This window comes from Haemaphysalis longicornis, unplaced genomic scaffold (assembly GCF_048455015.1).
Source record: "Haemaphysalis longicornis isolate Haplotype H1 unplaced genomic scaffold, Haemaphysalis longicornis Haplotype H1 scaffold_9, whole genome shotgun sequence".
NCBI classification, from domain to species: Eukaryota; Metazoa; Arthropoda; class Arachnida; order Ixodida; family Ixodidae; genus Haemaphysalis; species Haemaphysalis longicornis.
This window is the reverse complement of record NW_027526460.1, coordinates 10,973,708-10,994,884: the sequence shown is the minus strand read 5'-3', so window position 1 is coordinate 10,994,884 and position 21,177 is coordinate 10,973,708. Positions and strand designations below refer to the sequence as shown.

The following is a 21,177-nucleotide window of genomic DNA, read 5'->3' as shown; positions in this document are numbered from 1 at the left end:
TCAATCAATCAAAACAAACTCCCAAGCATTTCAATGCAATAAGCAAGAGAAATGACGCTAACAAATCTTCTTAGCCCTATACAAAGAAGCATTACCATGGGCAAAACGAAGTCACAAATTTGGGCACAGATACAATTTGTACACAGTGGCCGAGCTATACCGAAAAAATGCAGACAAGCAACAAGTGTTCAACAATAATGTGCGCAGAAACTGCTTCGTACAATGTGAGTTATCGCAAAGCGGCAAACAAGAGGCAAGTGTTCGGCAAGAGAATGCGCAAAAACTATTTCCTGAAATATGTGTAAACAGCGTGTTGGCAACACAGAAAAAATGGCAGCACCTCCATTCCGTGGATGATGGTGAGGGTGTGGAGTACGGGGACTCGAAATGACATCCAAGTTGCGCCCCGAGTGACATCCGATTTGCGCCCCGACCGTCATTCGATTTGAGCCGTGAGTTGCACCTTGATTATTCCCTAAATGAAACTGAAACTCACGGCTCTAATCGAATTTCGCTTGATCGTGGTGTGTGCACGGATGGACGCGGACGGACATTGGGAGGTTCCAAGGTACTCCGCACCGTTACAGGCGAGGGAGTAAGCCGTTTGACTCTCGGGTACTAACTCACGGTCGTAGCAAAATGGGCAAGACGACTGACACTAACTCTGTCTGGTCTACCAGACGCAGGCTCGAAGCCTGCCGGTGCCTGTGTGATTTTTTGCTGTTGTAAATGCTATGCGCACAGACGCGGACGGACATTGTGCGGTCCTAATGTACTCCGCACCTAAAAAATAAATGCAAAAACACAGCCGCCGAACACTCTACCGCCAAAGAAAAAAAAGAACAGCGGCTAACAATAATTTTTAAAAGAGAAATGGCGGAGCAAATACTACTCAAACTGATTAACGGCGACTGAAGCAATTGCAGCCTGTGCGAGTGCATTCCAGTCTCCTATTGTTCTGGGCTGGAACGAGTATTTAGAACTGTCTACTCTGGCATAGACTGCGAGAAACTGGCCCCCGTGACTACTTCTGATGGTGCGAGTGTTCCTATAGTTTTTAATACGCACGAGTGCCCAGTTTTATGGCATTAATTTTCAGCATAAAATGAAACTTTAACCTAGCTATTTTCCTTCGGTCTGAGAGGCGAGGTAGGTTAAGTTGGGCTAGCGTGTCGCTAACAGAGTCCATGCGTCTAGAGCTCGACAGAACAATCCTAGCTGCTTGCCTTTGTATTTTCTATATCTCATCAATGAGATATCTTCTTTACGGATCCCATATAATACCGGAATGGGTTTCCGCAGGTATACGGACTCCGTATATCTGCCGAAACGACAACTCCTCGCCGTTGTTATCGTAAAGCAGAGAAATCGGGGCCCTAACTTCTCCCGAAGCCATGAGGTGAAACATGTTACGAGTGGGCAGGATGGAAGACGCGAATTATGGCAGATGGAGGAATGATTTAATAGAGTAAGAGCACACGGGGTATGCGCTTTTTCGTTCCTCGTCTTTTTCCACGTCGGGTTAAAATGGTGCAGTACGTCAGTACCGGCTTCTTCCCCCTAGTAGCATTTTGCCCTCGGCATTTTCCTGGTATTTTTTCTGCGTATGGACGGCGCAACCAATACCTTAAACAGCTCTTCTGTTAAGAAGCTTAGGCAGGCCATTTGTGATATCCCTTCCCGAGGCTGACATAGTCTTAAAGTGAGCCAACCCCATCCATCCTTGGTCAATCTTTACTATAGGACACATTTTAAAAGCGGAGCTGTTCAGAAAATCGTTCGAATTTCGTGTTCGCAGTTAAAAATAGCAAAACATTGCCGAGCGCACGTGAGCGCGTGCCTCGCGGTGATCGGCTGGCAGTTTAAAAAAAACAAGGAAATGCTGAGCGCTTGTGTCGGCGTGCCACGCGGCGCTCGCCCAGCGTCTCTGCGCACGTTTGTCAAGCAAAGCACACCCACTTAGGGAGATTGGCCAAGACTGACAAAAAAAAAAATAACGCTCCAGCGTTCGCCGTCATCACGGCAACACTTTCGCTATCGCAATCACACTGCTCACGTCATTCGCTAGTTATGGCTCTGCCCATCATATAGGGCTGTGCGTTCGTCATTCGCATGCGATAGGAGGTAGTATAATAGTCCGTTTTAGAAGTGCGCCGGCCCAGTCGCAGGGACGGGTCGTCCGCATGCCCTATGAGGAGGCATCTCGCCTCGAGGCTCGTCGCGCTAGGGATCAACACGGAGAGTCAACACGGACCACATGGCCACAGACAAAGCTGCCAAGAGACGTCGGTGGTCCCGGAACAACGATACGTTACTGCGAGCTTCCTTATAGCAACACAGATGAAGTTAAGGTCGTTGCAGCAGCGAAGAAGAAAATCGGCTGCAATCACGCACTTAAACTGTCGTGATGGTCGGAAAGGCTACCTTTAAGTCTCACGCGTTCAAATGAGCTTCCTTCAGTTATTTTTTTTTTTTTTGTAAAAGTAACGGTTTCCTCTCGTAAATTTCATCAAGTTCATCCCAGAGCAGTTTTCTTTATTTCAATCAAAGCTTGCCCCACACACAACGCCCCAGCACATCCACACACTCAATTAATTGATCGGGCCCTGAACCGCAAAGACCTAGTTTTAACAGCTGTATTCATTTTTTTTTATCTGCTTTAACGCCGACACCAACCACACCACTTGTTTGGCACATGTTTGGCACGTCGCGGTAAGGTTACAGCTGCTAAGAGCGGCAGCTTCGCTTGTACTGCTATTAGTTTGTTTTTGTTTTTTTTCTGACGTGATCGACGAACCGAGCGCAATAACTGCTCTCGCAGAGCGTTGAACCCACCCTGATCGCTGCAGCCGCAAACGGCGGGCATTGACCGCGCAGTAGTAACACTGCCCTGCGAAGCAGCAGCTGCTCCTTGCGGTGCCCGACAGCTTGGCGCGGGAACTTAACATGATACATAAGTTAGCTTTCATGCAAACTCATATTCGGCACTCATCAGGAAGATGGATGCGGAGCATGCGCTGGCAGTGCGAAGTTCGCCATGGCAACATCAAGAACGCAGGTGAGTGCTTATAACGGTGGGAACGGTGTCGCGAGAAGACGATAAACCCAGTGGGGGGCAGAGGCGGTCCACCGAGTTTTCTCTGCTTCACGTGCTTTTCCATGCATCCGTTTAGAGCGAGCCCGGATTGGTAGCAGGTAGACTAGAGAATGAGACGGTAAACAAGCGAAACGGGGAGTTGGTTTCTGTGTACGTCTTAGCAATAGCGTTTTGTACTCACATATACTAGACATAAATATAGCGCTAGATTCTATAGGCGAGCCGCGTTTCCCGAGCGTGGTGCCATGGACCGCTGAGAACTGCTCCATTTTGACTTGGCATGGCTCGTCGACAAGGTCAAGCATTGCCTGTGACTGCAGAGACCGTTATTATTGTTCTTAAAGACCATTAAAAGTGTTTATGTCTATTTAAACCTGTAGTAAAAAAATGGTTTCTCATTACCGATTCTTTAATAAACGTTTTCTGCAACCTGAAGAAATTGGTGCCCATGGCGTTGCCCTGCCGCCACGTGCTTCGGGAAGGCGCGTTGCAACCAAGAAGGTTGTATAAAACGTCTGGGGTTATGGTTCCCCACAACCGTCCACGCAGAGAGGTGAAGCTGGGAAAACCGGTCGGTGGCCATATTGCCCTGGGCAGAAAGGGCCCAGAGCTGGCGGGGACGCTGAAGTGCTTCCGTGTTTTTTTGGGGATTACATGGGAGATAATGACAGATAAGTTGGCTTTGTCGATGAGGATATTTGACGGCAGCCTTATTTTTGCCTTACACGTAAGCTGTACACATGATTCGGGCAGCGAGTTAGCGCTTGCATCTCTTTGGGTGAAGAAGAGAACCGTCGCCGCGATAAATAACCTAGTTCTGGGGTAAAGACACCACTCCTGCTTGCATTTCAATAAACGTTTACCCTTTGACTCTAGGGTTATAGGCCTCTTCTTAAGCTTTAAAACTGCGTCATGTTGCACGCCATGGCAAGAGACGCCGTCTGAACACAGCTAGAAATGCCCGCATTTCACCATCAAAAGCGCGGGACACCTCGGATCTAGCGTGTTTAGTTGACGCTTGCTTCTTGAAGCAGCAGTGCCGGAATTAATTAATGTTCGTTGCGCAACTCGTACCCCAAGCAAGCAGTGTCCAAACATTGTAGCGAGTCGACAGTGCTGCAGGAAATGAGAGCTCGCCTATGTCCAGTCTTCTTTTTGTAGGTGCGCCTGCTGCGCTGCCTTTCCCCTTATATTTCAGCGTTGAAATGTTTTGCACAGGCAAGTTTTGTAGTTTTTACAGCATCTTCCCTGGTTGCACACGCACAAGACCAGATGATGATGGTTGGTGTTTCATGGCGCAAGGCCAGCGAGGGCAAAGAGCGCCAGAAAAGAAGTTATATAATGAATCGAAGTGATTACCATAAAAAGGTAGGTATAAAAACATGTAAATCGGACATTGTAAAATCAATTAAAGGTAATGGTGATGGCTGGTGTATAGGGCCAGATTTGATTATGCGTGATATGAGATAAGGTTTAAAAACTTAACATCTGACAAATAATCAAACACACGTTTCATAGAAACACTGGCATCGTCACCTAGAAACAGCGATGGGTGTAGTGGGATATGTTGTCTGTAGAGTTCTCTGAAGTGTTTGTGTCGTGTTGTGTGAAGTGCCTTGCATGTTATTAGTATGTGGACTACGGATAGGCCCTCCCCGCACCTGCTACACAGGGGTCTTGGAGATCCCGTGAGCAGGTGGGAGTGTGTTGCATGCGTGTGGCCTATCCGTAATCGAGCCAGGGTAACTTCGTTGTGTCTGTTGTGAGTATCAGTGGTGTATGCTCCCAAGAGTGGCTTTATAATGTGTAGTTTGTTGTCAGTCTGTTGATTCCAGTGCGCTTGCCATGTTGTGCGAAGGTGTTGTCTGATGTGTGATTTGAGGTCGGTGTAGGGTATTGTTGTTATGTCAACTGTTGTTGTAAGGGCAGCAGCGGCCGCCATTCCGTCTGCGGTCTCATTACCTGGAATTCCAGAGTGCCCTGGCACCCAGCACACGGTCACCTCAAGGTTTAACGCATGCACAGACATAATAGTACTAATGAGAGCACTGACCACATGGTTTTTAGACTTCTGTGAGGATAATGCACGCACAACACTTAAAGAATCAGTATAAATTACAGATTTCGGAATTCGACTTAGAACAATATGTTTAACTACAAGAAGTATGCCATAGGCCTCTGCCGTAAAGATACTTGTATTTCTATTCATAGTTCTACAGACATTAAAGGTACCACCACCATGCGCAGCACAGGAAACAGTTGTGGCAGTTTTAGAAGCATCTGTGTAAAATTCCGCACACTTGTATTTGTGCTGAAGGGACAAGAAATGTTGCACGATCGCGCTTCTAGGCACTCTGTTTTTCTCGACACTTGTAAAAGATACATCACATGATATCGGGCAAAGCTGCCACGGTACTAGAAGTTCAGTAGCGGAGGTTTTGATGGTGTCTGAGAACATGACATCAAGTTGTGACGCTTCTTCTCTTACTCTGAAAGCGAAGGGAGCAGAGACTGATGGGCGATTTGCAAGAAGTTGAGATATTGATGTATCATAAAAAACTGACGTAAAAGGATGGTGAGGCATTGATGAGATTTTAAAAGCATAAAGCAGGTCTGTGTAGGCTCGCCGACGTTCTAGGCTCCATTTGTTGCACTCTACATACAGACTTTCGACTGGACTAGTCCGAAAGGCACCACACGACAAGCGGAGCCCTAGATGAAGCACAGGGTCCAGCATTCTGAGGGATGTTTTAGTGGCTGACCCATAGACAACGCTACCATAGTCCAGTCGTGAGCCTATCAAGCTGGTAAAAACACGTAAAAGAAGTTGTTTGTCAGCACCAAAAGAAATGTGCGACAGAACCTTCAGAATATTCATTGTTTTTAAGCATTTATGTTTTAGTTGTTTTATATGTGGGATAAACGTGAGCTTTTCGTCAAAGATTATACCTAAAAACTTGTGTTCTTTCTTGACAGGAATCGAGACACCATTGAGATGAATGTCTGGATCCGGCCGGATGCCACGCCTCTTGGAAAACAAGACACAAGTGCACTTCCCTGGATTAAATTTAAAACCGTTGCTGTCTGCCCAACCAGCTAGCTTGTTAACACCAAGCTGGATTTGGCGCTCGCAGACAGACAGGTTACAAGACTTAAAGGATAATTGTACGTCGTCTACATAAACGGAGCAGGAAATCGACGGTGGCAACGCCTTCCTGAGGGAATTCATTTTTACAATAAAAAGGGTGCAACTTAAAACTCCACCTTGCGGCACGCCGTTTTCCTGCACATGAACCCTAGAAAGTGCCGTTCCAACTCGCACGCGAAATGTTCTTTCAGACAGGTAACTTGCAAGCGTGTTCATCATGTTACCCGACATGCCAAAGGACTTCAAGTCGCTAAGGATACCGTACCGCCAAGCAGTGTCGTACGCCTTTTCAAGATCAAAGAAGACCGTCATGCAGTACTGCTTGTGGAGGTAAGCATCTTTGATATACGACTCTAACGCAACGAGTTGATCGTTCGTAGATCGCCCCGCCCTGAAGCCCGCCTGGCAGCTCTCGAGAAGACCGTTGTACTCTAAGAAGTACACAAGTCTCCTGTTTATCATCTTCTCGAGGAGCTTGCACAGGCAGCTTGTCAGGGCAATGGGGCGATAACTGGCAGGAGAGGAAGGGTCCTTCCCTTCCTTCAGGACAGCCACTACTATGGCCTCCCTCCAAGAGCGAGGAATGTGCCCCGAAAGCCATATTTTATTGTATAGGTGTAAGAGTGTTTCAAGAGTGTCTGGGTGTAGGTGTTGTATCATGGTGTATGTGATTTTGTCTGCACCTGGAGCTGACGTCTTACATGTGCTCAGAGCAACCTTCAGCTCATGAATTGAAAAACAAGAATTGTAAGAAGTGTGCGACTTGTTGCTATCACGCAGGGACTTCTTTTCTACAGATGTTTTGTGTTTCATGAAAGTGTTTGTGTAGTGTGCTGAACTGGACACGTGTTCGAAGTGTTGCGCAAGTGTGTTAGCCTGGTCTTCCAGTGTGTCCCCTGTTGTACTAACCAGGGGCAGGCTGTGTGTCTGTTGTCCTTTTAGTTTTCGTATTCGTGTCCAGACTTTATGTGTGTCAGTGTACGAGTTGATGGAAGTGAGGAAGGTGCGCCAACTCTCCCTTTTCGCCTCACGACGCACTCGCTTTCCAAAAGCCTTTGCCCGTTTAAAAGAAATGATGTTATCTGACGTGGGGTACCGGCGAAGGACACCCCACGCCTTGTTCTGGGCCTCTCGCGCCCGCCTGCAGTCCTCGTTCCACCAGGGCCTCCTTGGGCTGCGGGACCCACTGGAGGCCTGGGGAATGGACTTTTCGGCGGCGTCGAGGATGTGCACCGTGACGAGCTGGGCGGCTTCCTCCACGTGTAGGTGTTTTATGGTTGTGTGGTGTAGTTTAGATGTTTCTGTGAATGTACTCCAGTTTGCTTTGGATTCATTAAACCTGTTATGGGAAGATGGACTGCTCGGGCCTATACCTATATACGTTAATGAAGTGGGGAAATGGTCACTACCATATGGGTCCGTGCCCACACCCCACTCAAGACATGGAAAGAGAACTGCGGAACCAATAGCCAAGTCAAGATGAGAGTATGTATTGTGTCCTAAGTTATGATATGTTGGCTGTTTTTTGTTGAAAAGGCATGCTCCGGAGGATGTAAGAAACTTCTCCAACAGGCGACCTCGGGCATCCGTTCTGGAGGAGCCCCAAAGAGAGTTGTGTGCATTAAGGTCGCCTGTTAGGATGTACGGTTCGGGCAGCTGGTCGACCAGCGCCTCGAAGTCAGAGCTCAAAAGTGTGACATCAGGAGGAATGTATATGGAGCATACCGTTATCAACCTATTAAAAATTATTGTGCGTATTGCTACAGCCTCAAGGACGGTGTTGAGAGCGACAGGGTGGCATGCTAGGGATTTCCGGGCTATTATGGCTACACCGCCCGAAGAGTGTGTGCAGCCATCCCTGTCCTTTCTGAAGACCATGTACCTATTTAAGAAATTTGTGTGCTTGGAATTCAAATGCGTCTCCTGAAGACACATCACACTTGGCTGATTAGCATGCAGTATTTCGTATACATCGTCAAGATTTTTAAGAAGGCCTCTACAGTTCCATTGAATTATGTTTTCTCTTCCCATTATTTAGTGTGAGAGCTACTGGAGTGTGTGTGTTTGTTTATGTGTCGTCTTTCGGGGCTGTGACTCTCGCCTTTTTTGGCTTGTCGGGAGGCTTTGGCGTCGGGACGCGTTCCTTGCGCTGTGTTGCAGGCAGGAACGGCCCGACATCCATCTCGTCGTCGGATGTCCGAGGGGTGCCCGACGGACCGGGCCCCCTGGACTTGGCCCCCCCTCGGGAGCCCTTCGTTTGAGCCGCCACCGCCGAGGGCGTCCGGGGCGCCAGAGGTGGCACAGGCGGTGCGGTGGCGGTGGGAACCGGTGCGGGGCCCGTGGTGTCCATCACCTCTGTACCCTCCAACGCACTGGAGGGCGGGGAGACAGAGGCGGGAGCGGCACCGGTCCCGACGGAAGAGGTTGCCACCACAACCGCTGCTGCCTCAGCAAGCGGCGTGGTGGCGGGTTGGGCTGCCAGAGGCAACCCAGGGGGGGGCGGGCGAGGGACCAGGTCAGACTCGCTGAACTGGGTCCCTGTGGAAACGAGACGCCGCTCCGCCCCCCGGCGAGCCGCGTCGGCGTACCTCCCCAGGGGGAAAGAGGCGAACCTCTTTCGCGCCTCTGGGAAGGTGATGTTTTCAGTGACTTTGATGTTGATGATTTTCTTTTCTAGTTGAAATTTTTCGCACTTGCGGGAGTATGCCGCATGCGGCCCCCCGCAGTTTACACAAGTGAGAGTTTCGGCTGAGCAGTTCTCGCTCGGATGATCGTGCGCCGCGCACTTTGCACACGTCGTTCGGCCACGGCAAGAGTTCGTACCATGCCCGAACCGCTGGCACTTAAAACAGCGCCGCGGGTTCGGGATGTACGGACGGATGGAGCAACGGATAAAACCTGCATTTATGTATTGTGGAAGAATTGCGCGGTCGAAAGTCAAGATAATGTGTTTGGTGGGAATCTCCTTGTCTCTGCGGATGGTGATGCGTCTCACGGCAGTGACGCCCTGATCCTTCAAGCCGGCAAGGAGATCCGCATCGGTTTCGTTCAGGAGGTCTGTCTCGGATATCACACCCTGCGAGCTGTTGAGGCTCCGATGGGGTGTGACCCGGATGTCAAGATCAGCCAGTCTAGTCTGAGCTAGAAGCTTTGCAGACTGCTGCTTGTCATTTATTTCAATTAAGAGTTCACCAGACCTTTGTTTTTTGCATTTATACGATTTTCCTACTATGGCTTCAAGATACTTGGCAATCAAGAAGACTGACTGAGATGCAAGAGGGTGGGTTGGATTGAGGGATTCCATCACAAGAAATCGAGAAAAATGGTCCGGTTCAGGAAAGGTTAACGACGGCAACGGAGGAAAGGATACTTCGGTGCGGCCCCTTTTCAGGGACCGATCACGGTTGGGGGGGGTTTTAGACAATACCATAAAGCATAGTATAAAAGCAGGGAGACGGGGGTACTTTCTTCCACAACCTTACCCTGATAGCTGAGGAGGTCCCGGAGCTCCCTGCCTGGTAAACAGACAGGGAGCCCATCCGCCGGAGCTTGACCTGGGCTCCGACGGCCACCGTTAGAGGTTTCTACCCTTCACCTTAAAAACACATCACCACGGTTGGATCCAGCTTATGTTTGGGGGCTCGGGGTCCGCGGTATCGCCAGTACCGTCACCAAGATTGCTCAAGGTGCCCCGTGCGGGGCACGCACAAGACCAAATTAATTAAGTAGCATGTTCTGCTACTATGCCGCTACAATTTCCAGTTTTGGTTCATTCCTGCAATTTCTTGCTTTTCCTTCTATTTTACAAAATGTATAACGTGTGCACTGAAGCTCGTTAAAGCAGTTTGTTTACTGATGGTACAAAGTCAATATCGTTGATGCACTTCACAGAAAACATGAGACAAATTTAAAGAATGTTGCTTCACAGTGAATTGATTACGCGGTCAGTCGCCGCCTCTCAGCGTTCAGCTATTTCCCCTATAGCATGTTCGCTCGCAAACGTAGCGCATCATTTTTAGGAAACCTGCGACAAGATCAAATGTGTGTGTTACGTATGTATACAAAAGCGCCATGTTTTCTGCGTTTGACATGTTCCTCTCATGTCCGTGTCTCACTCGCGGTGTTGCTTTTTTTCGCTTTTTCAGGAGGTTACTCAACTGCATTGACAGCATCGCTAACCGCGCACGATCGCAAGCGAGTTGCCTGCTATTGATAAGAAAACTACGCGCGAGAGGTTAATAATAGTGTTCACAACCTCGCTAACCCCGTGCGTATGCACGCAAGTAGCCTGCTGCTCATACCAAAACCATGCGGACGAAGAACGCGAGAGAGTATTGCATCGAAGACTTGCAAAGCTAAGCAAAATGGCTCGGCTAACTCCGCCTTTACCATTAACCGCTAATGCGAGCGCTCGTGTAGTGCCGGGGGCAAATGAAATATTAGACGGGACTGCCTTGGTTCATGCCGGTTACTATCAGAGCAAATACTCTGCATTTAAAATATTGCGGACGGACAATTTGCGGCACACATATAACAGAAACGGGATACTACACGCAGTCAAATGACTACTAGGACCACCGCAACTAGGAATAAAAACATTTGCATTCTGTGTAAACAAAGTGCGTTAACAAGTAAGTGGAGGACCGGTGCTACGGGGAATTTCACCTTGAAGCACACTACTTGTACCAGCCAGCAAAAATAGTGGGCAAGTCCCGCAAGACGGCACAAAACTAACACAGGCCTTCTGTACTAACACAAGAAAGGTGATCATCATAATCATCATTTATTTACCCTTAAAGGCCCTGTTATGGGCATTACATAAGGGGGTGGGGCAGAAACGAGGGCTTTCGATGGCCATGAGAACTAAGGGGAAAACACGACAGCAATAACAAAACTACATAATTACGTAAACATGACAACAGCAATAACAAGAAGATTGCACAAATGGGGGAAAGCGGAAAACATGACAGCGTTTACATGTTCGTAGAAACAACAAAAAAAAAAACACAGGAGGAAAAAACAAATGGAACAGCAAAGTGAAAAAAACTCCCACCTTCCCTCGCGGGAACCCCTGTGTAGATGCGACGCATAGGGGGTTCACGTTGCAGCGTTGGACAGCGGAGGAACGGCGCTGGAACGATGGAGCGGAGCGGCGCAGGCACCGCGTTTTATAGCGCGCATAACGGTGAGGGGACGCGCCGGCGCCAGTGCGTCTGCTATGGTGTCTGCATACGTCTGCCGCGGTATGACGCAACACAATCCAACACAATCCACTTTAATCCAATCCAATCCAAATCCAATCCAATTCAATCCAAGCCAATCCAATCGAATCCAATCCAATGCCCCTCGCGAGAGAGTGTTCGCTATCGGAGAGGAGAGGGGGTGAGCGGCGGAGAGCGAAGCTGGCGCAGCGAGGAGAATAGGGGAGGGGTGGACGCCGACAACGATGACGCCGACGCCGGATGCATGGACAAGGCGGGTGAATGGGATGCGTGGCATCTAAAAAATCAGCCAACATGTAAAGCAGGTAAAGACGTTTCTGTAAAGCAACGAGAAACGACTCATCCCAGCAGCCGTTTGACCGCATGGGGTAACAAGGTGTGACCGTTTTCTTCCCGCCATTAGTGGAGCCGAATGCGACGCCCGAGCAGACGATTGCTGGTTTCTACAGCTGGGTACCGTCCAGACAATATTCACGACGAACTAAGTCATAAATGGCCACGCATGCAAGCGTGCAACACCGCCAGACGTGCAACGGAGAGCCCACAGAGTGCGACGGATGCGGCGCGGCTGCTACGACGGAGATAGTTCTTTGTCCAAAGCAAGATGGCGGCCATCGGCGCCAGTTTTCGAGCGTCGTCTCCACTCCAGCACTTTTTTACAACCTCCTTGGTTGCAACCCAGACCAAGTCACAAAGGAACGCTGTCAGCTGCCAAGGCGGCTTCCGTGGCAGCACGCGACTACAGGGAAAGCAGTCGCGCTAGTACGTATGTTAGTGTGAAACTCAACGGTCAGAGGATCCGTTACCGGAAGTGTGTCCCGAAGTGCGTCAAGGATGCGAAGTGGACAAAACTCAGAATTCCACCCGAAGAAAGCGATGAAACGCGGGTATTTTATTGATACAGTTGTTTAGAGAGGCGACACCACTTTTCGGCTGCTGTAGTACTTTTTGCCGCGGGTTGTGCTCTCTTAATAGTTTATGTTTTGTTACCAGCGCGTGCCACGCTCGTCTATCTTAGCCTGTGCTGAAAGCGAGGGTCTATTTGTGCTTTCTGGCGTCAGGCCACGCACTGAAATTTTGTTTGGCAGATAAATCTTTATGCACGCCGTTCAAACGATCCGTCACTCGATTCACCGATACTTTGCAGTGACGCCATTTTGTCAGTGCTTCTACGTTTTTCATTCGACAGTTTATAGAGGAGCACAAGTTTGCTCCAATAAACTTTATTAAGTAAGTGAACCTCGCGTCACCTTCAACCTCGTTACATTATTAACAAGTTTGTTTTAGGTGTCACCACCTGTACTACAGCCATCAGAGTGAAAACAAAAAGGCAATGCATTCAGACAATGTCGGCAATCCACGCCCTCCATAAGTATCGTTGCAGTGCGCCATAGAGCGATGTTTGAACGGCGGTGGGCTGAGAGGGGGTCTTTATATAGGAACCAGCCGGTGACGGTTAGTGTGAACTTGACAAGGGCTTCTTATCTTCAGCGACATAGATGAGGAAAGCCCCAACCTGATGTCACGCCTCGTCCATACCCGGAGAGCTTGGACAAGACGTCCAACGAGCTTAAGAGGGGAAATAATCTCCCGATTGCACAGCGTGGTGAAGAACACGCTGTCCCCGTTATGATGCGCCGTATCCATGCGGGAGGTGCTCTGTGAAAGGTTCCTGACTCGCGATGAGGACTATTTGGCATGTTGCTTCGTAGGAAAGCCTGGCAGCTTCCTTTATATATTCTCGTCGAGGTATTTGTCGATATCCACGTCAACGGAACAGTGTCCGGCTCGCTATAGAAGAAGAAGCAAAGCTATCTTCCCAGAGAGTTGGCCAGTCAGCTGTCTTGGATTCCGCTACATCCTGGGGTTTCGTTAATGCGGACGGTTAAGCCGTGTTTCTGAGTAACTCACTACTAGACAACGGCTAGATCCATGAAACCTTTCATTCCCGTTTGTGCGTGGTTTAATGCATTGCGAGGGTTTTTGTCACCATTAAATAGTGCTGCTAATTGTCACCTTGTTAGCAAGGAGAACGGTCGATATGGTGATTCTCTCCACCATCAGCGAAAGCGATCACGAGAGCGACAAATATTGCTCTTAGCAAGCATGTGCACGGGATACAGCGCAATACGCGGATCTCGCACTGACAGCTACCGTAGGAGACTCAAGACACTAAGATGGGGAAGCGGGGAAGCAGACACGATGCAACAATAAGAGAGAATGCAAAGAACAAAACCCTGACGGAGATATCTTGGGACAACCTGAACGATTAACCGTTATACGCCAAACGGTCCTCCCCAACGTTCAGGCGGCCTTTTGTCCAAGGCCGACTCTTTCGCACTGTTCAACAAGTAGTGCCAACCACAGTGGGGAGAAATATTCCGTTACTGTTAAACCTGGATATAACGAAGTTAACAAAAATTCGCATTTTTCGTTACATCCAGGTTTTTGTTACATGCACGTTGCGAGTTAAAGCTCGCGGGAATTAAGCAGAAACGAAACCAATATGCTGGGCATTACTCATGCAGAACTCACCCTTGTTCAAGGATATACTTCACACTGAAAAACTGCGTGATTTGCGCTTGCTGCTACTATACGGCCCCCGAATTCACAAACGTAACTTTACAGGTATCACTTCTTTCTTTTTGACACTTTTCGGTGCCTTAACGCGTTTCAAGTACCACACTTATGCTAAAAGGGTGCCATTTCGCGAACTTCATGCTCTTTCCTGCGGTCAAAATTGTTGAAGGGATGCTCGTTGGGACACTGTGCCGGGCGGTGACGTTCTTCTTTCTCGCCAGCGGAGACGGCATTTAAAATTGCGAGCTTGCCTTGAAAAGGCAAATCTTTTCGTATTCAGGCAGCAGAAATCATCCACGAACCCATACCACAGATACCAGGGGACACACGCGACTACACGCCGACAGGACGGCCTTGCACATAACCGACGCCGCACTCACACGTGGAAACGCACGAGAGATTGCGGTGCGGACGAACTTCGCTAAATTAGTGCATTTCGCCAGCCGATTTTTTAGAAAAAGCGCAAGAAACCTTGACTCACCAGCGTAGCGACTTCGTTACATCCAGGTAAACCATCGCAACGCCTGCGTTACCTAGATGTCGCAAACACATGGGCTTCAATGTAGGTGGAAATGGGGAATTGAAGAACTTCGTAAAGTCCCGGAATTTGTTATATAGAGGTTCGTTACATCCTGGTTTAATTGTACTAATGCGAACGCATTAAACGGCCCACTGAACGAAAAAGTTGGAGTCCTACGCACAGCGCCTGTGACACTTAGCGTTCGGCATCTGGTACAGCATTGGTTCCCCGCATGTAGTGGGCAAGGAACAGTCGAAGGTGACGCAACTCCTTGAGGACATGCATGGTAACGAGAAAAAAGAAATCCCTCATTACAATCAAGGGGATTAAAAACCGAAGTTTGGTTTAGTCATCCATAATTTCCGGCGCCGTCAGATCCGATTTAAGTAGCTTTTACTGCAGCTGACATTTTACAAATCGGTGTGGACTATTTTTTCAAGCGAATAACACGATATGCAGGTGAATATTGATTGATTGTGGGGGTTTAACGCGCCGACGCAACGCAGGCGATGAGGCGCGCCGTAGTGGAGGGCTCCGGATTAATTTTGACCACCTGGGGATCTTTAACGTGCGCCGAAATCTCGTACACACGGGCGTTTTTGCTTTTCGCCTCCATCTGAAAAGCGGCCGCCACGGCCGGGAATCGAACCCGCGACCTCGTGCTCAGCAGCGCCAACGCCTTAGCCACTGAGCCACCGCGGCGGGTGACAAAACCAACGGAAGGCTGCGCACTCAAATGCGGCTGCCCATTCCAGTAACGAGGGGAGTGCCGAGTGGTGGCGCCACACGTCCAGCTTCCCGGTCCTTATAGCTCCTAGGGATTGTGAAAACGGATAAAGTTGTACAAAGCACGGTTACGCGAGAGCAAAAAAAGAAAAAAAAAACGGATATGCAATGAGCATTACACAGAAAACACAAGCGAAGGCAGTGTCTTCCTGAAAAAAATAATAGTTCGCTGATTGGACCAAAAGCGACCCTGCAGCAGTTTCATAACTTCTTTTAAAATATGAAATTATTCTAGCACGTAGTCAACAAGCACATCCAGTGCTTAGAACAGAGTGTCTTTAAGTACATTAACCAAATATTAGTGTTCAATGCCCATGAGGTAACGTAGGAACCTTCTCAATTTTCTCTTTCTTTGTCGGGGCGCTGCTTGCGCGGTTAAGTGACTTCACTCGAGCTATATCACAACTACTGGCCGGCTTTCATTCAGTTACAGCAATAAACGTATTCGTTAGCCGCTTTGAAGAGAGCCGCAACAAAACCACAACAAATATGCAGGTGAATAATTCGCATTTTAGGTTGCTTCGGTATGCGAGCAAAATTTAAAATTTTATTTCCCCCCGTCAAATTACACTTAAACAAAGGGTTATTTTTTGTGTCAGTCGGTCTAATGCTTTCTTATATTTGGCACGACTAAACTTACAAACAAAACAAAAATAAACATAAACAGGTATTCTGTGTATAACAGGGGCGATTTTTGCAGTGTAACTTTTTGCAGGTTTCCCGTAAGCATCTCAATATGAATTATACTTATTCCCTAATAATATCACATTAGTAGAATCCTACCGTTACCTGGGTGTCCTCATTAATAGCAAATTAACATGGACTGTTCATATCACACAGCTTACCGCCGATGTTTCCAAAGCACTAGGTTTTATCAGAAGACCCCTTGCCTGCACCCCGTCCTCAGTCCGCAAACTTGCCTACTAAACTTACGTCCGTAGTAAGCTCGAGTACGCCGCTTCAATTTGGAACCCGCACCAATCCTACTTAATCGACGCCATTGAAGCCATTCAGTTTCGCGCGGCTCGCTTCATAACTTCCCAGTACGATTTCCGCACAAGTATTACTAATATAAAGTTATCGCTGTGTGCCTGTGTGCCTGTTTCACAAACTGTATTTCATTTTTTCTTATTTACATGGCTCCCTGCTTCTTCCACCAATTCGAACTTCGCACCGTCTTTTGAATTCCTTAAGTGTTCAAAATGTAAAAGGTTCGACAAACGCATTTAACAAATCATTCCTTCCACTAACGATTGATGATTGAAATCGGCTTCCAAATCTAATAGTCAATGAACGCCATCCCCTAGGTATAAGGCATTACTCGAAACACACTTCAAAACCGTACCGTCGGAATGTATGTGTATTAGTTGTTGTGTAATGAGCTGTGTGTTTTTTTTTATGCTGTATAATTACCTTTAAATTATTCAGCTATTAGTTGTATAACCAGTTATACTATTATTTTTGTACTACAACCAAACTTTTCGAATTTATTTTGTTTTTGTTCTTGGTCGGCAAATGCCTTTGTATATATGGTATGTTCAACCCACCCCCCCTTATGTAATACCCCGTCAGGGGTCCTTGAGGGAAAATAAATGATTGTGATGATAATGATGTAAACTCACACAAAATGCACCGTCATTCACATTAGCTCCAAGGTACAAGAACAGCCTTCGTAAATACAAAATAATTCTCGGAGCACTTAGGTCCCTTCACATGCACTCGAGATGAAGGCCTGGTTATTTTTATCACACTTGTTTACTGCTACATTGTAGTTGAATCGCTCTCTTCGCTTTCGTTTCTTCCTTTCTTACCGCAAATTGTTTCGACAGGACCCCTTACTGCTACATCATCTTTGTGTTTTTTTTTTCGATTCTTCGTTTTTTGGCACGAATCGATTCAACAAGACTCGTAACGCACGACGCAGCTTCTCTAGAGTGTGTTCTGCGCCGGTGGCGTGCCCCTGTACCCCTCGCGTGCCGTCACGTTGAAGTGTCACGTCACACCACTATTTTAACTTTTGCTACAGCTTCACCAATGTGAGGAGCTAGGGAGGTGGAAACGCACACGGCTCCTTCTACGGATAACCGGGTTCACATACCATACGAATTAAAATGTTAGTCATTTACCCTTTGCCGCGGGGGCCATTTTCTGTACTGGCCACTACAACGACGGTTTTTCCCTGAATGGGGCACTTAAAGGGGCCCTGCACTCAAATTTCACCTCGGCCAAACTTACTTTGGACGTACAGTACGTACCACCAAACCAAGTTGGACCATGATAATAGCCCCTTGAAATGCGTTGTTAATTAGTTATAAACGTTCAAAATAGCTCCGTCGCAGTCGACCGTGCCCGTTCCGGGGGATAGCGCAAACAGCCATCAAGCGGAAGTGGTATTGCGGCCGGCCCCGAGTTTTTTTTTTTTTTTTTTTTTTTTTTGCTACGGTTAGGAGGAAGAAGCGGTCGAGCTCGAGCTGGGCGCGCTTCTCCTAGGACTTCGGCGAAGGAGAAACGTTGCGCCCAGGTTTTCCCCGACCACCCGCCGCGGTGGCTCAGCGGCTAAGGCGTTGCGCTGCAAAGCATGAGGTCGCGGGTTGGATTCCCGGCCGCGGCGGCCGCTTTTCTGTTGGAGGCGAAAAGCAAAAACGCCCGTGTGTACGAGATTTCGGCACACGTTAAAGATCCCCAGGTGGTCAAAATTAATCCGGAGCCCTTCACTGCGGCGCGCCTCATCACCTGCGTTGCGTTGGCGTGTTAAACCCTACAATCAATCAATCAATCAATCAATCAATCAATCAATCAATCAATCAATCAATCAATCAATCAATCAATCAATCAATCAATCAATCGGTTTGCCCCGGCCGGCTGGCACCGTGCCACCGAACGCTCGCCGGCTGGGCCGGCTGGAACGTCACTTCAGCCTGGCCGTAATGGCCGCGCTCGCCTCAATTTGGATTTCAAAATCACCAATTTTTGATGATCGTTTGCACCGCGGATACGCGTATTTCAGATGTCATATTTTGTATCTTGCAGTCCTTTGAGGCAGACTATACGGAAATAAGATTTTCAATAGGTCGAAATTTTGGGTGCAGTGGGACGTTAAGGCCTTGAAAGCTGCTACAATAGCTTGCTTTTTTAACATTATGAACCTTGAAGTACCCCACACGTTCATAGGCGTCAACATAAGCTTCCTCAAGGGGTGGCAAACCGTACTCCTAGCGCACAGGCGGTGGGAAACGAAACATTAGTTCTAAAAACCAATAAAAATAACGCAGGAATAACATGAACAATCACCACCATGATAATCGCCTTACGCATGTGTCAACCGATGTTACATTTACGTATGTGGCAACCGATGTTACAGACTTCCAACCGATGTTACATTTTTGATCATCCCTTGCCTTTTCCTGATTAACTTGAAGCTCATCATACTCGTGTAAGCAAAGTAAGCAACTCTTCAAACTCAGCTTAGGCGTTCTTCTGATACTACAAGAGGGTGTACTTTGTTAGAAATTAATTCATTCATTGCTGCGAATTATTTTTGTCATGACGGCAATGTCATTTTTTGCGTTAATTCTCTACGGTTGATAGGAAAAACTAGTTAGAATTTTTCCAACACACGCTGCCTATTTGGAAACTAGGGCTCTACCGCAGAGAACAAGGTTTCACCTCGTGTTTCGACTCTTCTCCATCTTGTTACGGAAATAAAATTCAGTCTTGCTCTGTTGTAAGAGTTTCAAATATACTCCAGCCGAGTCACAGCCGAATGTCAGATTGGTTGCTGATATGCGAATTCCTCTAAAATACCAGGCGCAAACAAACAGCGCAAATGAGCAGGACCAAAAGCACGTAGAGCGACTGACCTTGGCGTAACGCATTCGTGTCGGCCACCTGCGTCCTACTCCCATGCGTGACGTGTGAACAATTTCTGCGCAGTCTGACGTACAGATGCCTGAACCGACTCAGTGCGAAGTAGGGCAGCGCGGCGAGATGGATTCCGAGACCGGCGTCAGTACCCCGGTGCTGTGGAACAATGGAGGGCTCAAGCACGCAGCGACCAACTATGGGGCGACAAAAAGCGAGACCGACTTTATCGACGACTGCTGCCAGAGCCAGGAACACCACGAAAGGGTCCAGGTTGACAGAAGCCCGCTTGTGGAGACTGATGGCACAAAGCCGGTCACGAAAATTACCCGGTTCCTCTGGGTATTGCCCCTGATCCACTGCGAATTCTGGATAGCCGCAGGATTTGCGCTCCTACAGTCGTTCTACCCCCCAATGGTGAGTCTCCGTGGTTTTAAACCATTCTATGTATGGTTCTTCAACGAACCTTTCTACTCGGGCAGATTTTACGCTAAGAACATATATCATGGCAGTAACGAGCCTGCTACCGTTTTGGGCCAACAGGACTAAGGTGTTTCAGTTCTAATAGTATATAAGATAAAGGGCAGTGGACGCTGGCAGATGTGAGATATACTGACCATTGGCTGTATAATTCTCCTTCGGAAAAAGTTGGGCACGAATGTAGTGAGCGAGCAACGTATACATATATAATTGATGGATTGTATCAGGGGCGTAGCCCCTCAGAGGCTGTTAACGTCTCTTGTTGGCGTCTCCTGTCGTCGTCGTCGTAATCGCCTTCTCATGCAGTCACGTTACTAAAACATCGGGAAAACTCGTGTACGCGTCGCGCTAGAACGTAACGCGGGCTAAAAAACACCGGGACGCTCGTTTACGCCTCGCCCTGGAGCGCTTCGTAACGCGTACTAAAACACACCGGGACACTCGCTTTCGCCTCGGGATAGAGAGCTTCGGGCTTCAAAGACAAGAGTCTTTTAAAGCAAAGCTGTATACCTGTACCCCCGAACGGTTTCATCTCCGTTGGCAAGAACGCAAAGGCGCCAAGAATACACGTGCGCACTGCATGCTTCGCCCATCTTCAGGTTTTACGCCGGTGGAGATGGCCCGGGATTTTTTTTTAATTATTGAGGGGGCTCGTGATGTATTTTCCGTATAAAGAAGTATTTTCCGCCGAACGTGGCCGTTGATTAATGACCGCTTGTCGCTGTACGCCAATAAAAAGTGGCATATACAGAACAGCGCGCCTTGGAGATACCAAAGGAAATACTAGAAAGCAAGCAGAAGAACGCACACGTCACAAAACTGACGAAGAGCAGAGGTTACAGCACGTACAAGGTAAACTGCTCGTCATGCAGACTCAGAATTGGATTGGATGAGTCAGGTTGAATTTCGGTAATTTTTTCCCCACCAAGAGCAAAGCGTCTCTTACGGTCGGCTTTTTTTTTTTTTTTTTTTACGTATCTGTGAAGTGGCCCTGAGGAAAGGGCGAGAGATATCTGGATACGAGATACGTCAGGGGTGCGGTGTCAGGTAAACGCGAAATAGTTCCAAATTTTTAGTGTGTTAACCGCGGTGCTACACATGATGCGCCCGCCGCAACGCAAGGCTTCGTATTAGTCGCGACTATTTGGGAATTCTTAACAGGCACCGAAATATCGACACAGCAATGTTTTGTTTTGTGCCTCCGTCATAAACGCAGCCACAGCGGCAGTAATGGAATACACGTTCCTGGCATGGCGTAACGGCGCCAAGACGAGATACAGTAAGAATTGACGGAGGCGAGCGGGCTGTCTGTCAATACTTACTATGTCCTGTGTAAGTTCCAGCTGGGCATGTACCAATTCTCCCAAGTTCAAATTACAGTGGAATCTCGATAAACGGAAATCGTTTAAACGGAACTACCGTTCAAACGGAACAAACGTTTCACAATTGGTTGGCTTTGTATTAATTCATTGTAAAAATAATT

At 48.0% G+C, this 21,177-nt stretch overlaps 1 protein-coding gene across 1 annotated transcript in view; it reads left to right on the top strand.

Annotated features, from left to right (window-relative positions):
• Window positions 1-19,279: 19,279 nt before the first annotated feature.
• The window catches only part of LOC144151449 (MFS-type transporter SLC18B1-like), a 46,177-nt gene continuing 44,279 nt past the window's right edge, over window positions 19,280-21,177 (top strand). The window contains exon 1 of the mRNA XM_077682501.1: window positions 19,280-19,631. Coding sequence (XP_077538627.1) covers window positions 19,299-19,631 — 333 coding nt within the window. The 5' untranslated portion in view covers window positions 19,280-19,298. The remainder of the gene's footprint in view (window positions 19,632-21,177) is intronic.